General features: G+C 38.5%; 1 protein-coding gene across 2 annotated transcripts in view; it reads right to left on the reverse strand.

Annotated features, from left to right (window-relative positions):
• The window catches only part of GUCY2C (guanylate cyclase 2C), a 44,566-nt gene continuing 23,927 nt past the window's right edge, over positions 1-20,639 (reverse strand). For both annotated transcript variants that reach the window (XM_068668994.1, XM_068668995.1), the window contains 12 exons: positions 19,729-19,815; positions 15,398-15,530; positions 13,835-13,972; positions 10,083-10,171; positions 8,287-8,378; positions 6,674-6,832; positions 4,617-4,809; positions 4,111-4,285; positions 3,041-3,139; positions 2,388-2,482; positions 1,671-1,747; positions 1-622 (listed from right to left, as the gene is read on the reverse strand). In XM_068668994.1, coding sequence (XP_068525095.1) covers positions 448-622; positions 1,671-1,747; positions 2,388-2,482; positions 3,041-3,139; positions 4,111-4,285; positions 4,617-4,809; positions 6,674-6,832; positions 8,287-8,378; positions 10,083-10,171; positions 13,835-13,972; positions 15,398-15,530; positions 19,729-19,815 — 1,512 coding nt within the window. In that variant the 3' untranslated portion in view covers positions 1-447. The remainder of the gene's footprint in view (positions 623-1,670; positions 1,748-2,387; positions 2,483-3,040; positions 3,140-4,110; positions 4,286-4,616; positions 4,810-6,673; positions 6,833-8,286; positions 8,379-10,082; positions 10,172-13,834; positions 13,973-15,397; positions 15,531-19,728; positions 19,816-20,639) is intronic.

A 20,639-nucleotide genomic window follows, 5' to 3' on the forward strand; every position in this document is an offset into this window, starting at 1 on the left:
TTAGACATGATATGTTTAATGTTATTTTCAAATATATTACAGCAAATCTTTCTTCAAATAAAAATGACAAATTAAATACAACATTTAAAAATCATGACAAATTAAGACTTGGCTATGAATAAGTGGATTATTGAACAGGCTATCACATTTAAAACACAAACCAGAACAATAAGCCATCTTCAGGACTTGTATAAGTATTTTCATTTCTCTCAAATCAGACTGTATGTGTCCTTCTTGAGTCATCTGACAATTTGGACATCACAGTGAAGAGAGGTTTGATGTACTGCTAGATGTACTATCACCTTTGAGTGGTAGAAAGTATGCCTGAAAAGGTATTTTCTTTCCTCTCCAGCTGAGAATATAAACTGAGAATATAAGCCTCCAGCCTTTACATGAAGTACTCAAGAGAGTTGCTGCAGCTTTTTGAGTCATACTACATGTCCAGTTTTAAATATATGTCATAGAATTCTCTGTGCTGGCCAGTTGAAGGTATTCCAGGGTACCTGTTCGGTAGCTTGCTACCCGTGTGATCGGCCGTGTCTTGAACCCTTCCATTTCTCTTTTCTTAAGAATATTGGTTATCATCTCAGCTAAGTCATCTTTTAACCGCTGCTGGTTCTCCCTGAAAGCAATGGGATGAAAAAAAAAGTCACTGATTTGCATGTTTTTAGTGATCCTCAGATCTCAAGTGTTTTTCAAACATTTCTATCCCACTTTTATCTTCATGTCATCACACACGACTGATACAATGTGTAGGCAGAATCCAGGATTTGGATTTGGGAATATAACTCAGGAATTACATGTAATTTTTCCAGATAGTATGGGTTACTGTCTTTGCAGAGGAGATTTGTGGCAGTGTCTTAAAGTGTATCGGTGTCAATGAAAATCCAGATAGTATAGATTACTGTCTTTGCATGAAAAGAAAAACATAAATTAGATTCACTCCCAATCAAAGTAGATTCTATTTTTCAACACCATTACTGGTACCAGCACTGCCACTATTCAATTTCAGGTGGTCTTCAGTAACAGCATTGGCACGTTTTCATAAATTTCTGCAGTGTGCCTGGCTTTTACTTTAATACTCTACATATGAGAATTTTAAGGGCAATTTTGTGAGTCACAGCCTATATGAGGAAGTGAAAAGAAAAACATTACTGAGTGCAGTGATCCCGCTTAAGAGGTATTTTTTTCAGCAGTTGAATTCCAGAACTGCCAATTCAATAATTCTGATAGTCTCAACTGATCATTTTAATTCAGGAAAGTCCTGAGATTACAAAAGAGATGTACCATAGAAATAGGCATGATTGTTTACTACTTAGCCCAGAGACAAACACTTGTATTTTGCAATTAAAAAAAAAAAGTTCACGAGATTCTGTAGTATATTAAAATTTTGATCGTTTCTGTTTTGCAAATGTCTTGAGCAAACCTTTATCTTTCTCTTAGCCATCTCTTTTCTCTTAGGTAGGAAATAAATAGGAATAAATGGGCAGAAAATTTTATCTCTGCAATGGATTCATCCATTAACATATAATGTTAAGCCTTCTAACTACTGAAGGCTAGCTGAGTGTTATTAAAAACAAAAAGCAACAAGTGCCAGGGAAGAACAGTTAAGCCTAAAGTGCAAAGGCTGGGAATTTCTTTTCCCTTGTCATATGTAAGGACCATCTTACACAGAAGGAGGTGTTGGGAGATTATATTCCTTGTCCTCGGTACCCGTCAACCAGTAGGTATTCTCAGTTCCTCTGCCCTAAACAGGTATGACAAAGAAGAGAAAGCACAATTTAGGGATTAGACTGCAATTTCCTGTAGTTCATTTACTTAAATAATTCTGTATTGCACACTGTTGTGTTTGCCTTTGCTTGTTTTCAGTAAATGATGCTCACAGCAAAGGATTAAAAATCAGACGTAGGAAGAAGAATAACGGGTGAGATGCAGCTGCACTCCATGCACCCTGTTCCATGACCTGAAACCATGGGAGAGATGAGCTGTGCTACCTGCCATTAGCTCCCAAGTACACATATCTGCCTGGTTACACAGACTGAAATAAATAGATAGGTAGGCAGTCAGATATCAGAGCAAGAGCAAATTAGCTATAGATTCAGCTTCTTTTCCACCAGACTGATTCACTATTACTATCACTCTATAATTCTCTGATATAAATAGTATGTTTCATTTATTCTCCACACCTTTACATTACTTTATTTACAAGTTGGGCAGCTCTTCATTGCTTGCATTGTCTCTACAGAAGTGTCTTCAACAACTAGAGATTATGATACCAATTGATCTGTAATCCTTGTTTTCCCAGCTGTTAAGTAGCAGGGTACTCTCAGCTATATAATACTTTTATAGTGTTCCTCTTCTCTCTGTATGCATATGGTAAAGGTTACCTTCAAGTATGTTTCTCCTCTCATTTCGAACTGGAATCGGCAGTCTGTTCTTTTCAGGATGGCAACCGTGGAACCACTTACATGTATCCTTAAAGCTAAAAATTAAATAGACAGTGAAAGTTCAACCTGAAAATGTATTTCTAGTGTTTAGATACCAAAAGGGAAAAAGAATAATTGAAAGGTATCCTATAAAGTGAATAGCTTGTGAAGACACTGGGCGTAAGGAAGACAAACTGGCTCTTGGCACAGTTCCCTAATGGCATAGTTGAAGAAGTAGTTGCTTCAACTTAATATATGTAGTTGGCATATTTACACAACAAAGCTGTAATACAATTCTAGGTTGAACTAAAATCCAAAATTCATACAGTAAAATTAAATCCTAAATACATCAGTAGCATATCTTCCAGAGGAACTCAGACAGCAAAAACCAGCGTATGTACTCCCTGTTACCAGGGCTGGAACAGGAACAAGGAACAATTCTTCATTGCTCAACAGGACAGTGAAACAATTGGTAATCAGAACAAATAGGGCTTCATCTTTAAAACATCTGTGAGCTGATAACAAATTGTTCTGAGCTGAAAACAGACACTTCAGTCACAAACTAACCAATAGCCTTTGGTCCTGTTACCCAACAGATAAACCTAAATCCTTACGCAAGCCAGTGGATTCCATCCGTGAAGCTGTGTTCACAGTATCTCCAAACAAGCAGTAACGAGGCATTTTTATTCCTACCACACCAGCTGCACATGGACCTAGGAGTGGGATGCAGAGAATAAAAAAAGGTTGGTCAAGATGCTATTTACTTGAAAGATGTCCCTCCATTTTGCAAAGCACTGCTGGAGCAATGTGTTCCTCACCGATGGCAATGCTTCCTACCACTAAAGTGTCTGACCATCTCCCATTCCTCTTCAAACCCAGCTTAGCTCTATTCAGCTTGCAGAATGCAGTAAGAACATAAGGAGGATGCTGCTGCACAGTATTAATTGTATTTAAACACAATTTCTGTGCAGGAAAAAATACTGTCAGTTTTGGAAGCAAGAGGAAAAGAGAATAAGCATTATTATGGAGGGGATTCATATCGGTGCCTCAAGGGGTATCCTAGTGCCCCAGTTGCTTTCATTCATATGTTGCTCCCCTGGCAGCTGGTGTTCATGTTATTGTTGAAAGAAGCAAAAATGAAAAGATAAATTTTCCCCAAATCCTTGGGCTTGTTGAGCTATCTGCAGTTCCCCTTTGAGAAAAAAAAAAAAAAAAAAAAAAAAAAAAGAAAAAAAAAGAAAAAAAAAAGATTTTACGGATTAATTAAAACATAAATTTCCACATAGACTCAGTCAGAAGTTCTGTCTCCAAAATCATAAGACACAGGCCTGTGTTTTGTGGCCAGACAAGCATATCTGGCCATGTCTGATCTCCGCTTTGGTCAGGGAGGAACAATCTTCAAAGGCTTACAATTGACTTAATCAAACTAGGAACAATGGCAGTTGCTTTTCCTAGCTACTGATTTAAGCTATGAATGGATATGGGCTATTGCACTATAGGGGAGCAAACTAGTGGCTTATTTACTTTTTTTACTCTTCCCCCAGGAATATTATTTTCAACCTGATTCTTCACGAGGAGAGCAGTTGCTTATGATGTGCTACCACAACTTCCATAGATATCTATTCCATTAAGTTCAAAAGCAAGGAGACTATGTTGTCATTGTTGAGCTAGCACCACTGTGTACCAGAGTGAATTCCAATGCGAATCCAAACAGGCAGACCAGGCAGATGTCGCAGCTCAAAGGATCCCATGAAGCTAAGGATGTCCAGAGCCATCATGGAGATGTCAACTGCATGACGGTTGCCATTTCTCTTTGGTAAACCACTCACCACCATGTAAGCATCACCAATGGTCTCTACCTGTGAAAACACAATTAGAAGTCACAACCTGCAGACATAGCAAAATGCATATTTAATTGAGAGCAGAAAGTTTTTATCAGATCCTCTTGTTCATGATTAAACATGTCTTCTTTAGCCAGCGGGATTTAATTTAAGGTAGCTGACACCTTTTTGGTATATGAATGCTTATAACTGTACACAGCATTTAAATTAAGGAATTTGTGACCAGCTGGTATATAAAGTTTGGTATACATGTAAGCTGGCACACAAGCATACTGAAATGGGTAATCTTGGCCTGTTTGATTTCTCTGTCCTCTGGTTGTTAACTGAGCAAAAGTGAGGAGCTAATCACCTTGTAAACATCATGATGGTCAAGAATGTGGTCAAAGTTCTTGTAGATATCATTCAGCATATCTACCACCTCCATAGGGGTGCTGTATTTGCAGAGTGTGGTGAAGCCAACAATGTCACTGAAGTAGATAGTGACTTCTTCAAATAGCTCTGGCTCTACCAGACCAGTCTCCTTCAAAGATTTTACTACTGGCCTGTGGAAATAGAGAACGCAGGAAGACAGATGAATAGTCTGTGTTTAACATTAAAGGTATTTTCTCACGCAACTCAACCACATCATAGCTTTCTGGGTAGGAAACATCAAATAGCATGCTGAAAACTTCTACTGTAATAGCATTTTAGATGTCCATAATGACTTTCAGCCAGGGACCTCAAAGCACTTACTAATATTAGTTAATTACAAAATCCAAATGTGCTAAGATCATAGCGATGAGGAAACTGAGACACAAGCAACTGAGCTTCTTGGCTAAGTTCAGAAATTAGGAAGTTGTGTCAAATTTAAAACTGAAATTCAGAAACTGCAGACTTGTAGCCCCACATTCCACCTGCACTTTTGTTCCCAATAAGTAAGAACAGACATCTTTTTTTCTGTTTCCCCAATGCAGAAGTAATTGCAACCTGATAATTACATCAACTCATCCCGATTTCAGATGAGACATCATAGTCTGATAATTTTATGGAACAAAAATTCAATACCATGACAGTCAATATCTATTCAGAGGGACTTGTATTTTCTTGCATTTCTAACTCCAGGAAAATACTTGTTCCTACTGAGATATTAAAAGACAATAACTGAAAGAGACCCATAAAATATAGGTATTGCACAATGCTGTATTTCATGTACAATGAAGATTGTAATAGAGTGGTGAGAACAACAAAGAGTGGAAGGAAACGGGTTCTCAGCTTGCACAGACAAATCATTTCAAATTTTCCCCAAAACTGGATTGAACAGACTCTGTCTTTTCAGATGAGTCACAAAATCAATACCCTCACAAGATAAATACCCTTGAAACAAGCAATGAAGTACCATGATAGTTTTAGTATTCTTAATGTATGCTATACCAAAATTACTGGGATTACTAATATTACAATATCAATAATACTTGTCCTATACCATGCTTACAATGATGAATTTACAATAATTATGTAAAATTAAGTTTTCAATATTTCAAAATACTGCGAAGTTGTTGAACAGATCAATACACTGATAAAATGGGAAGGACTCATTTAGTCATTCTTACTCAAAACCAAAACAAAACAAACAAAAAAAAACCTTCTTCAGTGTTTCTAACATTCAAGTAGGACATGTAATTTTATGGGTTAGGGTGGTACACACAAGCACGAAAGCGTTCATCTGTTGTGATAAAATGTTAGCAAAACGTATCTGACACTATTAACCCTAAGAAGAAGTGAATAAAGATGTCCTCACCATAGTTTCATCCTTTTCTAGGCAAATACATTTTATGGATGAACAAAGATACTTTACACTGGCTTCCTAACTGAGATGTTTTTCTTCCTTGGCTTAGATCGTTACACTGTAATTGTACATCAGATGAAGTTTATCTAAGATCCTACTTTTTTTCTTTCCTTTTTTTTTATATATTTTTTATTTTTTATTTTAATTAAGGCATCAAATCAGTAAATCTTTTTAACTCTAAGCACATGCCGAATGGAATTGGAGCCTCAGGCAGGGAAGTTGCCAAGCTATGCTCCAATGACCTATATGGAAAATCAGACCAGGAAGCAAAGTCTATAGAAAGCCTGTGATTCTGTCCAAGCAAAGAAAGTCATGTTTTTCCTGTAGCTACACACTGTCCTCAAATGAGCAGTACAGAGAGACAGAAGAGGTACTGTGAGAATTGATGGCAACTCCTGAATTTGGCATTTTGTCTGTAAAGTGGGAAGAATTAGGACAGATTAGGATAGATTAGACAGTAGCATTTCATTCTCTAAATTGAAGAAATATAAGATTAATATTAATTCTAACCTTCACTCTCCAAGAATCAGGTGATATATTTAAATAAAATGACAGTGAAAATCCTGCTGGCCAATACTAACCTTGGAAGTAACATGAAATTAAGCCTGTCCGCTCTGTCTCGCTCTGCTTTGTATAGCTCTGTCCTCTCCTCCACGAGGTGCTCCAGGTTCCGGGAATACATCTGTAGACGCCGGATCAGGGTATCCATGTAGCTTTCATTGGTCTGGCCATGGTAGTTACTGGAAATAACAGAAATGCACAGGAACCAACAAGAAGGGATGATGGAAGTATATTGTTGAAGCAGGCAAGAAATGAGCAGTAGAAAACTCCAGTGTTTAACTTCCGTGTAGTCAGAATGCAAAGTGCTTAAAGCACATCATTCTTTTTCTTGCTTGGAGAGCTTATGTTTATGAATGAAAAGTCTGTGGTCCATGCTTGCCACTGCTGCTAATTCTTAAAGCACCTTCAAATCACTTCACCCTGCTAATATTGTCAAGTCCAGGTTATCCTGGGTAATCCATGAACATTCATTTGTAAAAAGTAACTAGCAAGTTCAGATCCCCAAAAGGAAGCTAAAGAAGATGGGTAGAAAACTGCATGTAATATTTAAATGGGGACTTTAGCCAGAAGAATTAAGACAATTTTGGGGTAAGTCTGTAAAAGACAAAATAATTCAATGGAACAATTATCAGCCCATAGGTTAGTGTTGCTCACGAGATTTTGCAGACTCCAGACATAAACTTAAGCTCAAAGTGGAAGCAGAGGTACGGTAACATGAGCTAGTCATAACCCCTGTTTGTCTGAGTAGTCTGAAATTAGATGGAGCCAGGCTGGAAGATTCAGATTAGTCTAGCTCTGTCTAACTGGACTTTAAAGCCATTCTTACTTTAGATAAGTCTTTATGTCAGGGACACACTATCATGCATGACCCTTCATGAGGTGGACTCCTTGTTCTCCCCATGTAAAATGACACAGTGTGATTACTGTTACTGTTGGTTAATACAGAGAACTTTAAAAACTGAGGAGTAATTTCCCAAGAGAAGTGATTAAAAGTTCACTGTTTGGACATCTAAATAATCAATTCAGGCTAAACTCTTAGGAACAAGGCAACAGTGGCCAGGTGAAAGGTCTGTATAACTTCATAGTGTTTATTCAGGTATGGCCCTTATTATTCCACAACTTTATACCTACAAAACTCTGTAATTAACTCTTCTAATGAGGTACAACCCAACACTTTTAGTCAGCTTAATTTCGGACCATCTGAACTCATTTATGGCACAACCCAGCTCATCCAAACTTTCTAATCATCATCCAAACATTTATGTGCCTTCGTTTCCCGAAACTTGGACAACATGACTCACTATGCAACTCTTGACTAGAGACAGGGGGTGAATTACTTGAATGTCTTGAATCTCTAATTATCCAGCTTGCAACTTTCACAATGTACCAATTTGAGGTATGGCAATCATCTCACCCTCACTCAGCTAATACATGCATAGATGCACATGTACACACATATATGTATGCATGTGCCTGTGTTCCCCTAATTTTCTGGCAAGGAGTTAAGTGAAGACACTTATTTTTTCTACTGATTGAACCATATTCACATCAGCTTTCACACTTAAAAGTACAAGCTTTCTAACGCCCAGAAGGAGTTTGGAGCATCTTGAAAAATGGAGCCTCTGATGCTCACCTGAATATTTTAGCCAGAATACTCTCAATTTTCTTAAAGTCAGGTCTTTTCTCTGGATCTTCTTCCCAGCAGCTCTTGACCAGTGTGTATACCTTCAAACAAAAATTTAAGGAAGTCCAACTGAGTAGTGGGTATACAAGGATAATGGTGCTAAACAGCACTAGATCATTAGGGAATTTCCAGTTACTCTTGACTAGCAACATATTGAAATGTATGACTAACTGTTATGAACCTATGAGTAGGACATCTTAAACTTATGCAGGCATCTTAAACTTAACTCTGTAGTGTCTAGTGACATGCTCTTCACTTGAAATTTCAATACATAAATGAAAGGCAAATAACTAGATCCTGTCTTGCAACTCGTGGCAGGTATGGTTACTGACACGGAGGTAAATGCTGTGGTAATTATATCTCCAATACCCTGAGTTTGGGATTTTTCTGAAACTGGTGATTCAGCCAAAAATTATGGGTTTCATCTACTGAATATGTTGATGTCTGCATCTGCACCTGAGCAAGAAGCCTTAGGGGCAATATAACCTATAGAAAGAGGTACATTGGAGATGTGATTCATCCCATATTAAACCTATCCAGAAGAGGTCAGAAGAGTGGCACCATGTAAGTATCCATTTCTTTTCAGAGACTATGGAGTAAACAGATCAAATACAGATACGTGCACTGGAGACTTCTAAAGCTACTTGAGGCAAATCCCACTCATAAATATGATGTTTAAAAGCTAGATGCCTATGAATAGTCAACCTAGGTAATATTTGTAATCAGTAGAGAGAAAGGCATCTTGGTCTAAAAATATACAATAGATCCAAGTAGTCATCTGGATGAGTGTTCTCTCTATCAAATGTAAAAGGGACCTGTGGTGACTAGGTCAGATTGAGATTAACAGCTCTTAGATATCTAAAGGTAGGTGAGATGAGTCCTCTGTGAAATGCGTTGTACTGCCACCAGTTTCCATGAGATATTATCCCTTGTGATCCTCATGCATTATTTAAAGTCCATATATCAGTCTAGCACTCTGGAATAATACCAGATTTCAAAAGACACACCACTGTAATATGAAGATAAGTAAGCAGTACTACTATTTGAGAGCACTTTCAAAAGATAATGATAGTTCTTCCCTGAATTATTGCAACACAATGTATTTGTGAGTATATCAGAAAACTAATCCATCCTGAATCCTTTCATATGCAGGTCAGACTGCTGTTTTCCCACACACAGTTACACAAGCCTCACAATATGATGATAAGTAATGTTTCATATATCAATATAACACTCTCCTTATGGTATAGCAATATAACACTCTCCTTATCATATAGCTAGCTGATCATGGCCCTAAGACTGTGCTAAACTAAATAAATACATGTTCCTTTTTTATTTTAAGGCCTTCTTTTACTCATCCAAACTCAATGTAGTTTTTAGGGAATTCCAGAAAGAGAGGTGGGAACACTGTCTGATACATTTGCTTTTTTTTCCACAATAACCAACCTAATGAAATGTGCAAATTCATAAGGGATCTAATTTTAACACATGTATTAGCTGTTAAACCATCACTAGGAGAAAACTAAAGTGATGCTGTACAGAACACACTAAATAAGGATGAAAAAATGTTCACGAGTTGCGTTTTGTTTCACTGGTAACAACTGTAGAATACTGTTTCTTCCCATGAGGTTAATGCATTTGGCATAAAATGTGCATAGCTTTCATCCTCCCATGATCATGAGCACTAGTTTGGCCAGGACTTCTATCCTTCACCCAGAAAATGGCTTAGTTAATTATTAGCTTACTTCCATCTCCCTTTCTCCCGCTGTTTCTAAGGCAAGGTCTGGTCGGAAAGGCTTCACTCCTTTGCCGCTCTCCACTCTGTAAAGTTTCTCTAAAGCGAGAAAAAAGATGCAAAGTTTTAATCAAAAAAAAAAAAAAAAAAAGAACATTCCTTGTGGATAGCGTCCTATGATGTGTTACAAGTCACTGTTCAAACAGAAGCCTTGAAGACAGTTCCTTTCTCTTTGATGTGAATTTCAGCTCTGAAGCTTTTCTAAATAAATGGCACAAGATCAAAACAGGTTGGCTTGAAGGCCCCTGTAAGCAAAATGAATAGGAATGTACATGAGTATTTATTGGTCACGGTAGACATGGTTATGGCATCTTCCCAAATGAAAGTTAGGCATTATTAATGTGCCTCTCAGCATAAAGTATAGCTATAGTAAAAAACAAAGCTAGGAGCCCACTAGAATACTGCAACTTGATCAAAAGTGTGGAGAACCACAATTCTCATCAGATCAGTTCAAGTCATCCTCTGGATGCTCAGCTTCCTTAAAACTAGGATATTAATATTTATGATACAAAAACATTGCAGTTGTTAGCTCATTTGTACTCATATTCATGAAATCCATTCTATGAAAGTTATCTGGATTCTGAACACATCAGAATGCAGGCTGCGTTTGCAGAGCAATTTAACCACAGTGACTGAGAACTAAAGCAAAAAATTTCTCTCTCCCTCACCTCCAGACCTCCAGAGTTCTGGAGAGAGGGAGTACATAAAGAGAAGCACTTTTTGACCTCTAGGGAAGAGAGAGAAACTGCAAGTGTGAAATACATATATTAATAATGTGTGATTACATTTGGGAGACAATTTTGCCAAAGTAAGCATATAATGATGTGAGGAAGGTTTGTAATTGTGATGGTATGTCTAGAGTAGCTAGGGATGCCTAAGCATGCCTAGTGTGCATGATCACCCTAAAAAGATGAAGTAGGTTCCAGCTTTGCAGTACAGAAGTTACAGACAAGAGAAGGAGTAGGAGACTTTAAGAATCTTTAAAAGTGGAAAGAAGTCTCCTGTGGACTAAGAGACAGAAGAACCTCTGTAAGCCTTATGTATGCAAGAGGAATGTGTTAAATTTCCATGCTGCACATACAGCTGAGAGAGGAAGTAACAACAACTATTAGGAACATTGCAATTAGCCAGTGGCAGAAAGTAGTGGAGCAAGGAGGCAACTTGAGTTGAGTGTTGGTACATGACAAGATTTCAGTCTTGAACAGTGAATGAGGTGTTTCTGCAGAAGAGTGGAGCAACAGCTGGTCTAACAGCTGTCTCACAAAGCAGTCAGTGAAGAGGACTATGACCTAGTTACTTCCATACATTATAAATCCAGTTTTGCATCCTCATCCTCTTTGTGGGACTTCTTTTCACTCATTAATAAAAATAGTATTATATGTTAAGTTAATCAATACATGTTTGCAGATGAACATGTGATCAATAAATGTTTGCAGAGAGAATTAGCTGAGTACCTGAAAATTGAGTTTAATTTTCCCATTTGTGGATGGAGGCTAGGTACAGAGTTTTTTAAACTTAAAATTCAAACAGTCTTTGCTGCTACCAGTGAAGTGCTGCAGAAGTGGTTGTATCAGTTGTCCCAAGTTATCAATATCATGTCTTCTAACTTGCAGAGATTAATTTCTGATAGCCTTTCTTATTAGTTCTGATAGACTTTCTGCAGGAGACTTAATAACAAATGAATCTAATGTGCAACGGGGATGTTTCCTTACCTATTACACTGACTCTAATTTGGTATTCTTTCCCTCTTTTTATCTTAGATATTTGAAAATTAATGGTCACCCCAAGCCTGAGCTACTGTCTTTCAAGGATAGATGATGCCATAAACACATTTCAGAGATATCTGAATAAGTATGGTCCACCCTCTTGCTGATTTCTCTTGGCTAATGAATTAATCCAGACTTTTAAATGAGTAGCCACTTCAGAAATATCTAATAAGTCATTCCTTTCTGTTACATGAAATCTGATGAACTGCTTAAACCATGCTGAACATGTTTACTCAAATTGCAGAATCAAAACCTGAAAATAACATCAGAAAATTAAAACAGCAATAGATAGCTTAGACATCCACTAATGATTTTAAGAAAAATGCTTCAGGGAGAAAAACAATCTCCTTACTCAATGGAAAACTTAATATTTTCAATGAAGTTTAGAAACTAGTTGTTGTGGTTGTTTGTTGTTTTTTTTTTTTTTTAAAGTTACACTGAATCCAGACTCAACACAGGACTTACTGGGTTTTAGGCCCAGAAGGTTTATTGCTATCTTACTAAACATGTTGATATGTGTGACTATCTCTAGCAGCAGACAGCCTGCACCTAGAATTGCTAAAAATACTTTCAGCTGGACGGATTAAATTAATGCTATTTGAATAGGACAGTTTTTCCAAAATGACAAGACAGTGTCAAGACACAGGTCAAAGTTAAAACAAGGAACGGGATTGTGACTATGACAGCCATGGTCAGACAAAGACCGTTGTGGTTGCCACCACATCTCAGAACCACAGTGTCTGAGGCTAAGAGTATAACTGCTCAGAATACAGTTAAAAGAATGCAGTTTGCTATGGATTTGCTTTGCAAGTCAAAATCAGGAAGGAAGAGAATCTTTCCTTTCTCCATCTATTTTGGGGATGTTTGTAAAATCCTTGCATTCATGAGGATTGGCAGCCTCTTCTCAAAGATAAGGAGTAGAAGGACTTCTCTTTTCTCTATGTTTTTTTATTCATACGCAGTTCAGGAGAACATGTGTCACACAGCATAAAGTCCTGAAGAATTTGGTCAAAGAGCAACCGGCATTTCTAATCTCTCTTAGATCTGCTTTTATATTAAAAAGTTGGTGATGTGAAATACTGTATTTTCCCAGATATGAACATAGATTTGCAATAATGTGGGATGATGAGCCTGGCCCAGATGTTATTCTGAAATGTTACTCAGGAAAAGAGCTATTAGGCTGGCCAGCTGCTGCTCTAGATGTGAGGCGGATCTATCAGGATGACTCAGAGATAAAGGCAATGTCTAAACTTGTTGTTGGTAACTATCACTAGGAAAATCCCAAACCCACATGCATTTATGGTGATTGTAATGTTGTAATAGATAAGAATGCATGGATTCTGGACACTTGGGCTGTCTGGGATGTTAGCCATAGTGTCACAAATTGCACAAAATGGGGTTTAATGGGTGCACTACAAGATTATATTTTTCTGACAGAAGAGAAATTGCTAAAGTTAACTTTGACAGGCTGGAATAAAGTCTGAATTGCCAGTTTTTAAATGCCAGCTGTTCTCATGTCATGCTGCTGAGTTTTTGTTGTACTGTGTTGACATTGCTGATTTGTGATGCCTAGTTTTAGTGAATTACTACTGCACAATGTAGGGCACAACTCAATAGAAAAAATTGATTCTTTAAATGCTACAGTAAGTCTGGACAGCTCTGTATAATATTAACTTCTGTAATGCTGTGGCAGAGGTGGGAGAGGGAGGAGAAGGAGCAAGAAAACTCAATAAAAACCTTATTTACAGGAAGTATAATGACACTTGCCCCACAATGATATCCCTCAAACATGCTCTTCATTCATCACACAGTGAAAGAAGGAGTGGTTCAAGCACCTACAAGAGACTGTGCTTTTCACAAAAACCTGTGGGGAATGGGCTACTTACAGCTACAACATCCTGCAGGGCTACAGTGGAAGAGAAATTTGTGGATTTACCTTTGGTGTCTCGGCAGTGTCCGCTGTAGAAAGTCTCTCTGCGTAGGATGATTTCTTGGGCAATGATCCCATAGCTGTACACATCACCCTTCTGAGATACATCAGCATGACGGAGGTGCTCAGGAGCTGTCCACAGGTCTGAAAATACAGATGATGGTGGGAGAAAAAGTAAATGAGCAAGGGAGAAAAGTAACTGAATAGGGTGACTGAAAGCAACCTTACTGAAGGTAACCTGACTGAAAGTAACTGAGAAAAGTAACTGAGAAGGGTGATCCTTCTCAGCGTAGCCATTTTCAATTTTTTATGTTCATACCAAAACCAGAGCCCACTGCTACTGTTTATTTCCCCATTTAGCAGTTATTTTCAGAGGCTAACATCAATACAGGTTGGATAAGCCTCTTATGTGGTAGTTTGCAATTGTTAAGGAATTTTCTGAAGCTACTATTTTCCACTGTTGGTGCAGACCCTCACATCTCCAGAAAAGTTGTGTTTATTGGCAATGAACTTGCTTTTCTTAGCTACCTCACATGGGCTTCTTAGAAATAGCCCATGCATTTGTATAAGACTAAGGAATGCCAGTACTAATAAAAAGAGCTGAGGCATAAATTCTTGAGCCAGGCACATGGAGTGTGTTATACAAGATGTCAGATGAGAAGACTGTAATATTTCCTGGTGGCCCTGCTATCATGACTTTACAGAAATAATCCCCAAGTGCCTTTGAGCTTGACATAAATATTATCTACTCATAACCACTTTCTTTCTACAAAAATTATTAATCTGTATTTCTAGTGTATCAAGCACTATTGAATCTCAGGACTAGAATAGTGCTACGGTATGACAGCATGGCATGAAATGCTGATGATGTATCATAACAGACAGACAGTGACCCTGAAGATAGTGTTATGATATCAGACTGCAACATCCAGTCACAATGAATCTGTAGCTCTCTTGTGAAGCAATAAGTTTTCTTTGAGAAAAGCAGTCTAGTAGCCAGAGATTTTGTGGTTGCTTGTCAAAGTGTTTATGAGCAATGAAATAAAATAAACACATTAAAATATTATAATGATATAAATTTAAATGCAAAATTTGCGAAACAGAGAATAGAACATTTTCATTCAGTGCACTTTTCCTACTCTTCTTTTATGTTCCCATTGCAACTCTTGAGTATACATATGTCTGAATGTAATTCTTTTCTCTCACTGTTACTGCTTATGTGAGCTGTTAGTGGGAAGCCCTTGGATGCTGAAAATATTTCTTGCATCTCGGCCACATATGAAACGTCTCCATCTTCTCAAATATAAGTTGAAAATTCATTTTCTCCTTCCTTGTCACCCTGAACTGCCTAATTTGTTTCTCTACCTGCTCACAATTCTCTTTCATTGTGTTATTTAAGTAAGAGTTTTCAGATACAATTTGTAATGATGGCTGCTACATGAAACAAAGTTGTATTGTATGTTTTGTACTGTGTACAAGATGTAATTAGGCTCCACTGTACTATGAATATAAGAAAATTCCACTGGGTTGGAAAGCATGAAGGAGAGTCTAACTGGGTATTGTTTTTACCTTTCCGTGGAGGGAGAATTGAATTACAGCCAAAATCAGTGATCTTCACCACCATGCGATTGTCCACTACACAGTTTGTGGATTTGAGTCGACCGTGAACTTCTGTTTTGCTTGAGTGCAGGTAAGACATCCCCTGCGATTGATAATAAAAGAGGGAAAAGGCAAGACTACGTGTGAGACACTCAGCTGTTACCAGAGTCAACAAGAATATGAAGTATTAGCATAGCATATGTCCAAGTAATTAAATGACCCTCATCAGCAATACACATGCATAAATCACAAATCCCTGTCACGGAGGGAGAAAAGTATTATTTTACAGAGAAGACTTTCCAAGATCACAGGAGCAGTCAATGTTAAGAAATGAGGATGGATCATTAGAAGGATCATGTCTTAACTAAAGATTATCCTTCCTCTTGGTTAACAAAAGCCTGACATAGCATCTTGGGTTTTGATGAGATTAGATCACAACTGGGGATTAAAGAAGTTTATTTCCTCCCTCCCACAGAAGCTTTGATTTCAATTACAATAAATGAGGTTTTTTGGTGAATCTAGTACAGATTTGTTGGAATGTCAAACTAAGTATGGTTCCAGCTATGCATCCAACCAATGGTCACCAGAGGTAAGAAGAACTGCTTTTTATGTCTGTATCATCTCTGAACATTACCATTCACCAGAGACTCCATTTTAGAAACACTGCAGCAGACCCTCTTCCGCAAAGCAGAGGACCATAGCAGGGACAATGTATATTAGATGATGTACTATGACTTATATAAGGCAGGAGATCAGACTAGATAGTCATAAGGGTGTCTTCTGACTAGAATGTTAATAGCTTTTTCTGCACTAGTCCATATATATCAGCTATCTACGAGCTAAACTGGGAAGTGAGTACCATGAGGATGGGCCAATATAGTTTCAGCTGTATGTCCTGAGATTCTGACTCTTGATTCGTAACACACACGTGTACAAAGGTGTGTAGTTTGCTACTTTTTACTTATCACCTTCAAATTTGGTTCATTTAGTCTAAGACATTGAATGTGGTATAATACTTGGGCCAGCATGGAGGTGTAACACAGGGCCAGCACTGATTCACATATCAGGAAAAGAATATTAGTAAGTGGGTGTAAGATGAGGAAGGAAGTAGGTATGCTAATTTGCACCCTCTTGCTATTCTTTATTCTGTTTCATCTCTCTCTTCTGCAGTACTTTAGCTCACACCTACTTTCAGCCTCCTGCTGGTTGTTTTTCTTCCTACAGTCCTCTTTTCTGTAGCTCACTGTATGAATCACAATCTATATTCTGTGGAAGCCAGAACAGGTATGTTCTATCTGCTTAGTTTCTTCTGTGATTGGTCTTTCACTTAAACTCCTACATGTGCAGCTTATCCTCTTGAATGATAACTGACAGACTTTAATCTGGGTTACATAAATCATGTGGTCACGCATACACTACAGGACATGGCTGGTTTTTCTCTGCTTTGGTACCTTTCTCTCCTTGGGAATGGACCAGTTAAGTGCTACAAGAGATCACTGAGCTGAGTTTTGGGCACAGCAGATGCATGTCTGAGGCACAAGCAGCCTGCAAGAGATGCAATCCCTTGAGAATGTGGTTGGACTGGTTATCCTGGGCCTGTCTAGTCCCTGACAAAATTTACAGAGACTGTGTTCATGCTGTATCCAACGAGCATGTTTCTTGATTAAGCATTTTTTATCATGCAGCCCTGCTGACACTATCCAAGATGTTTTGCCTGCTTCAGGGTTTATTTGCTCCAGCTGTGCCTTCTTCCTGTTCCTGCTTACATCAACCAGGAAATACACCCATTGCTATAGCAGAATTCCTAATCAGCTTCAGCACCAAATGACAGGCAAAGGTGATTTTGATTTCCTTATACCAGGGCTTTCTTGTTAACAATTTCTGGAGGCAGAAGTCTCATAGATGTGCCTGATAACATTTTCCTCTTTCCTTCTAACAATGCTGTGCAGCTACCTGAAAACAAAGAGCCCGTTAAGAAGCCACAGTATGATTTTCAAAATTTATACTGACTTTCAGTGAGTTCAGCACTTCTAAATCATTGAGGCACTCCTGTAACCTCTGCTATGAAGCTTTAGTCTGACTGAGACTTTGGAGTAAAACACTTTTCCTGACACAGCACTAGAATATTACAGTCCCTTGCACAATATCCTGCAGCAGCCCCTTATTTAATAAACAGTATTGCAATGACAATGCATGCACTAGTAACTGCAAGGCTTGATTACCACAATGCCTTCTTAGCTGACCTTTCATCAGATCTCTTTTGTCACATGTACCCAAATCCATGTAGCTACAGGTGGTGCCATCAGATCTAGAGAGAGTAGGAAGGCAAGGCAAGGCAAGGCAAGGCAAGGCAAGGCAAGGCAAGGCAAGGCAAGGCAAGGCAAAGGAGCAGATCTGTGGCTTTCTCTTTGCCTACCCCACCACCTCCAGAGGACTAATTGCTGCTCTAGGAATAGTTATTGCTTGGCTAGCTATTCCAGGGAATAGAAATTACCTAACCTGTTCAGAAACACTGATGCAGCAGCTTCTGTGCCGGATGAAGAGTAGGGGAAATACAAAGACTGTTTGGGCAATGGTAAAAGCAGAGTGTTGGAAAGTGGTGACATGGAGAGGGAGGAGTGTTTCAAAAGGAAGGCAAAAGAACTGCAGGAATTGTTTTTAGGGATGTTAACAGCCTAGGGAGATGGGAGAGAGCTTGAAAAGGGCAGGTGCTGGAGTGAGGGGAACAGGAGCTGAAAGGCCATGAAGCAACTTAAGTAAACCAAGAAGCTGATCAAGTAAAAGGAGGGTGCCTGGAGGTAGGAAAGGCGCAGTTTGGGAAAACCAGTACAAGAAGTTCATGGTAATGGCTATGTCTGAGAGGCACCATCACAGCTTCAGGTCAAGGAAAAAGAGAGGCTGGCAGATCATCCAAATGGCTGTAAGTTGTCAGATATTCCTGAGTATGTATAAGTTTTCAGGAAGGTTTTGTGAACCATCTCTCCTAACATGGCTAATATAATAATGCTCAGGAGCTGTTCCACAGAATGAATGCAGTGTTTCACCCACCCTCAGAGCCCACGTCCTCATTACCAATGGCGCAGTGAATGACTGGTTCTGAAGTCCTGGTCCCACCCCATACAGTCACTGGATATTTGGTCACTGCCTTCGGAGGGACTTGGATTTTCCCCCTCTCTCATAAACAAATCCAGTGCCTATCATCATTTTCCTCGGAAATATCTGAAGGTGAACTGCAAAGGGTTAAAAAGTATCCTGCTTTTTTGATATGCTAAAAGGAGGAAGGGAAACTGTACTGCTGCTGTTTAAAATGAAACTTAATGCTGAACGTTAACTGAACTTGAAAGTCATTAACAAGGCCAACAAACTGTGACAATTTGGATTAAGGGGGTTTTAGTAAAGAGCAAGATTTTCAATATCTCTTTAGAACAGACACAGTGGAGTCATTCATCATGGAGACCATGTCAGAACTGAAGCGTGTAGAGAAATGGAATGACTATCCAACTGCAAACCAGCAATAGGAAGAGGACAACAGTCAAGCACTAGCAAAGGGAAGAGTTAAATCTCTGCATTGCCAGCAGAGAGACAATCTATGTGAATTGCAAAGTTTCCTTAACTACTAGCTAATCAGATGCAAGTCTCTAATGAAAAATAGAATTTGATTTATTGTGTGTATTGATTCTTCCTACTACAAGGACCTAAAGTGCAAATATCTGCTGAAAGTTACTGAAAGCACGTCTTGGTTTCTATACAGGATGAATTTCTTCCCTCACTGCCCAAAATGGATTGCCGTAGTCAGAAACTAGACTCTATGGTGAGTGAGAAAATTAGGATGCATAATAAACAGAGCTTGTTCAGAAAAAGAAAAAAATGATCCTCTCTCTGGGTACAAATTGCAATAATTCCATCATTTTGAAAGAATGAAGTTTTCCTTTACACGCCTTACCTGAGGCCAGTCGGCACAGTGTGTTTTGCAGGTCTTGTGACTGCCCAGAAGTGCCAAGAATCAAAGCCCAGTCAACAAATGGTAACCCTCTGATTTTTGGGTCACATTTCTTTGGGGCATATTTTATTATTTATAAATATCCCAAAGACAAATCTGGCCCCCATCTGTTCCTTCAGTCTGAAAGCCACTGGCTCTTCTGGCCTCCTAAACCTATTACTAGAGGAGGAAATGGTGGAAGGGCATACAGTTCTAGCAAGGAAAGGAAGATACCCTTTCCTGGTTGCTGCTCTTCTCCAGAGGATCCATTTTGCAAGAAAGGACAGGTTGATTAACATTGCACTGTCAGCAGCCCACTTACCTTAGCAATGTCGTACATGACAGAGATTTTAAATTCCCAGTCCATGAATGTGCCATCAGGGTAGGAGATTTTATCATTTAAAACATCCTGTAAGGGAAGGAAAAAAAATGGCTCTAATCTACACTAGGAAAAAAGCAGAAGACAAGTTCTGAGTATTGCACAGCCTTTCAACCAAGGACTGGAAAGGACAGCGAGTACATGCACTAGAGCGGGAGTTGACTCAGAAGACAGAGAATATGAAATAAATTTTAGATTTACACAGAACTAGAAAAGTGAGGGCTCCAGAAAAGAGGCTTTGTGTAATTAAAGGTAAATAGTGAATGTGCTCTTAAAGCCAAGATAAACCTTTGATAAAGTAAAATTGCTGAGACAGAGTGAGTAAGGTGTGTAAGAGGAAGGGAAAGAAATCTGTTTTGTGCTCACAGTCCAGTTCCTTCCAATTAACTCATTGCCTTATAAGTTCAAAGTAGACGTATCATAAAGAGACAATGATTTACAGTTAATTCCAGCTACTGTTATTCCCATTGCTAAAAGTAAGCCTCCATGAGTTTACAAGGAAATAACCGGGGATAGAGCTGTTATTTTACTCCTTTACTGTGAGTTTGTTCCAGAGTTCACTGCTTCTGATGAGAGTCTTTGTATGGACTCAAAAGCAGAAACTATTTGTACCTGCAGAAAATCCAATGTAACCATGCTGTCATGATTAGCTTTGAAATAATATTTGTAATAATAAACCCTAAATATTTCCATACTCTAGCTGGGTAACAATTTACTGCTTCTGTTCATAAAATGCTGTCCCTTACAGCATGGGATTTACCATATTGTATCCTTAAACCATTTGACCCTTATTAATATGGAATATACTGTTTTTTCTGTCTTTTCAAACCCTGGGGCCACTGCAGGGGCTTCAA

This window comes from Anas acuta, chromosome 1 (assembly GCF_963932015.1).
Source record: "Anas acuta chromosome 1, bAnaAcu1.1, whole genome shotgun sequence".
Classification (NCBI taxonomy): Eukaryota; Metazoa; Chordata; class Aves; order Anseriformes; family Anatidae; genus Anas; species Anas acuta.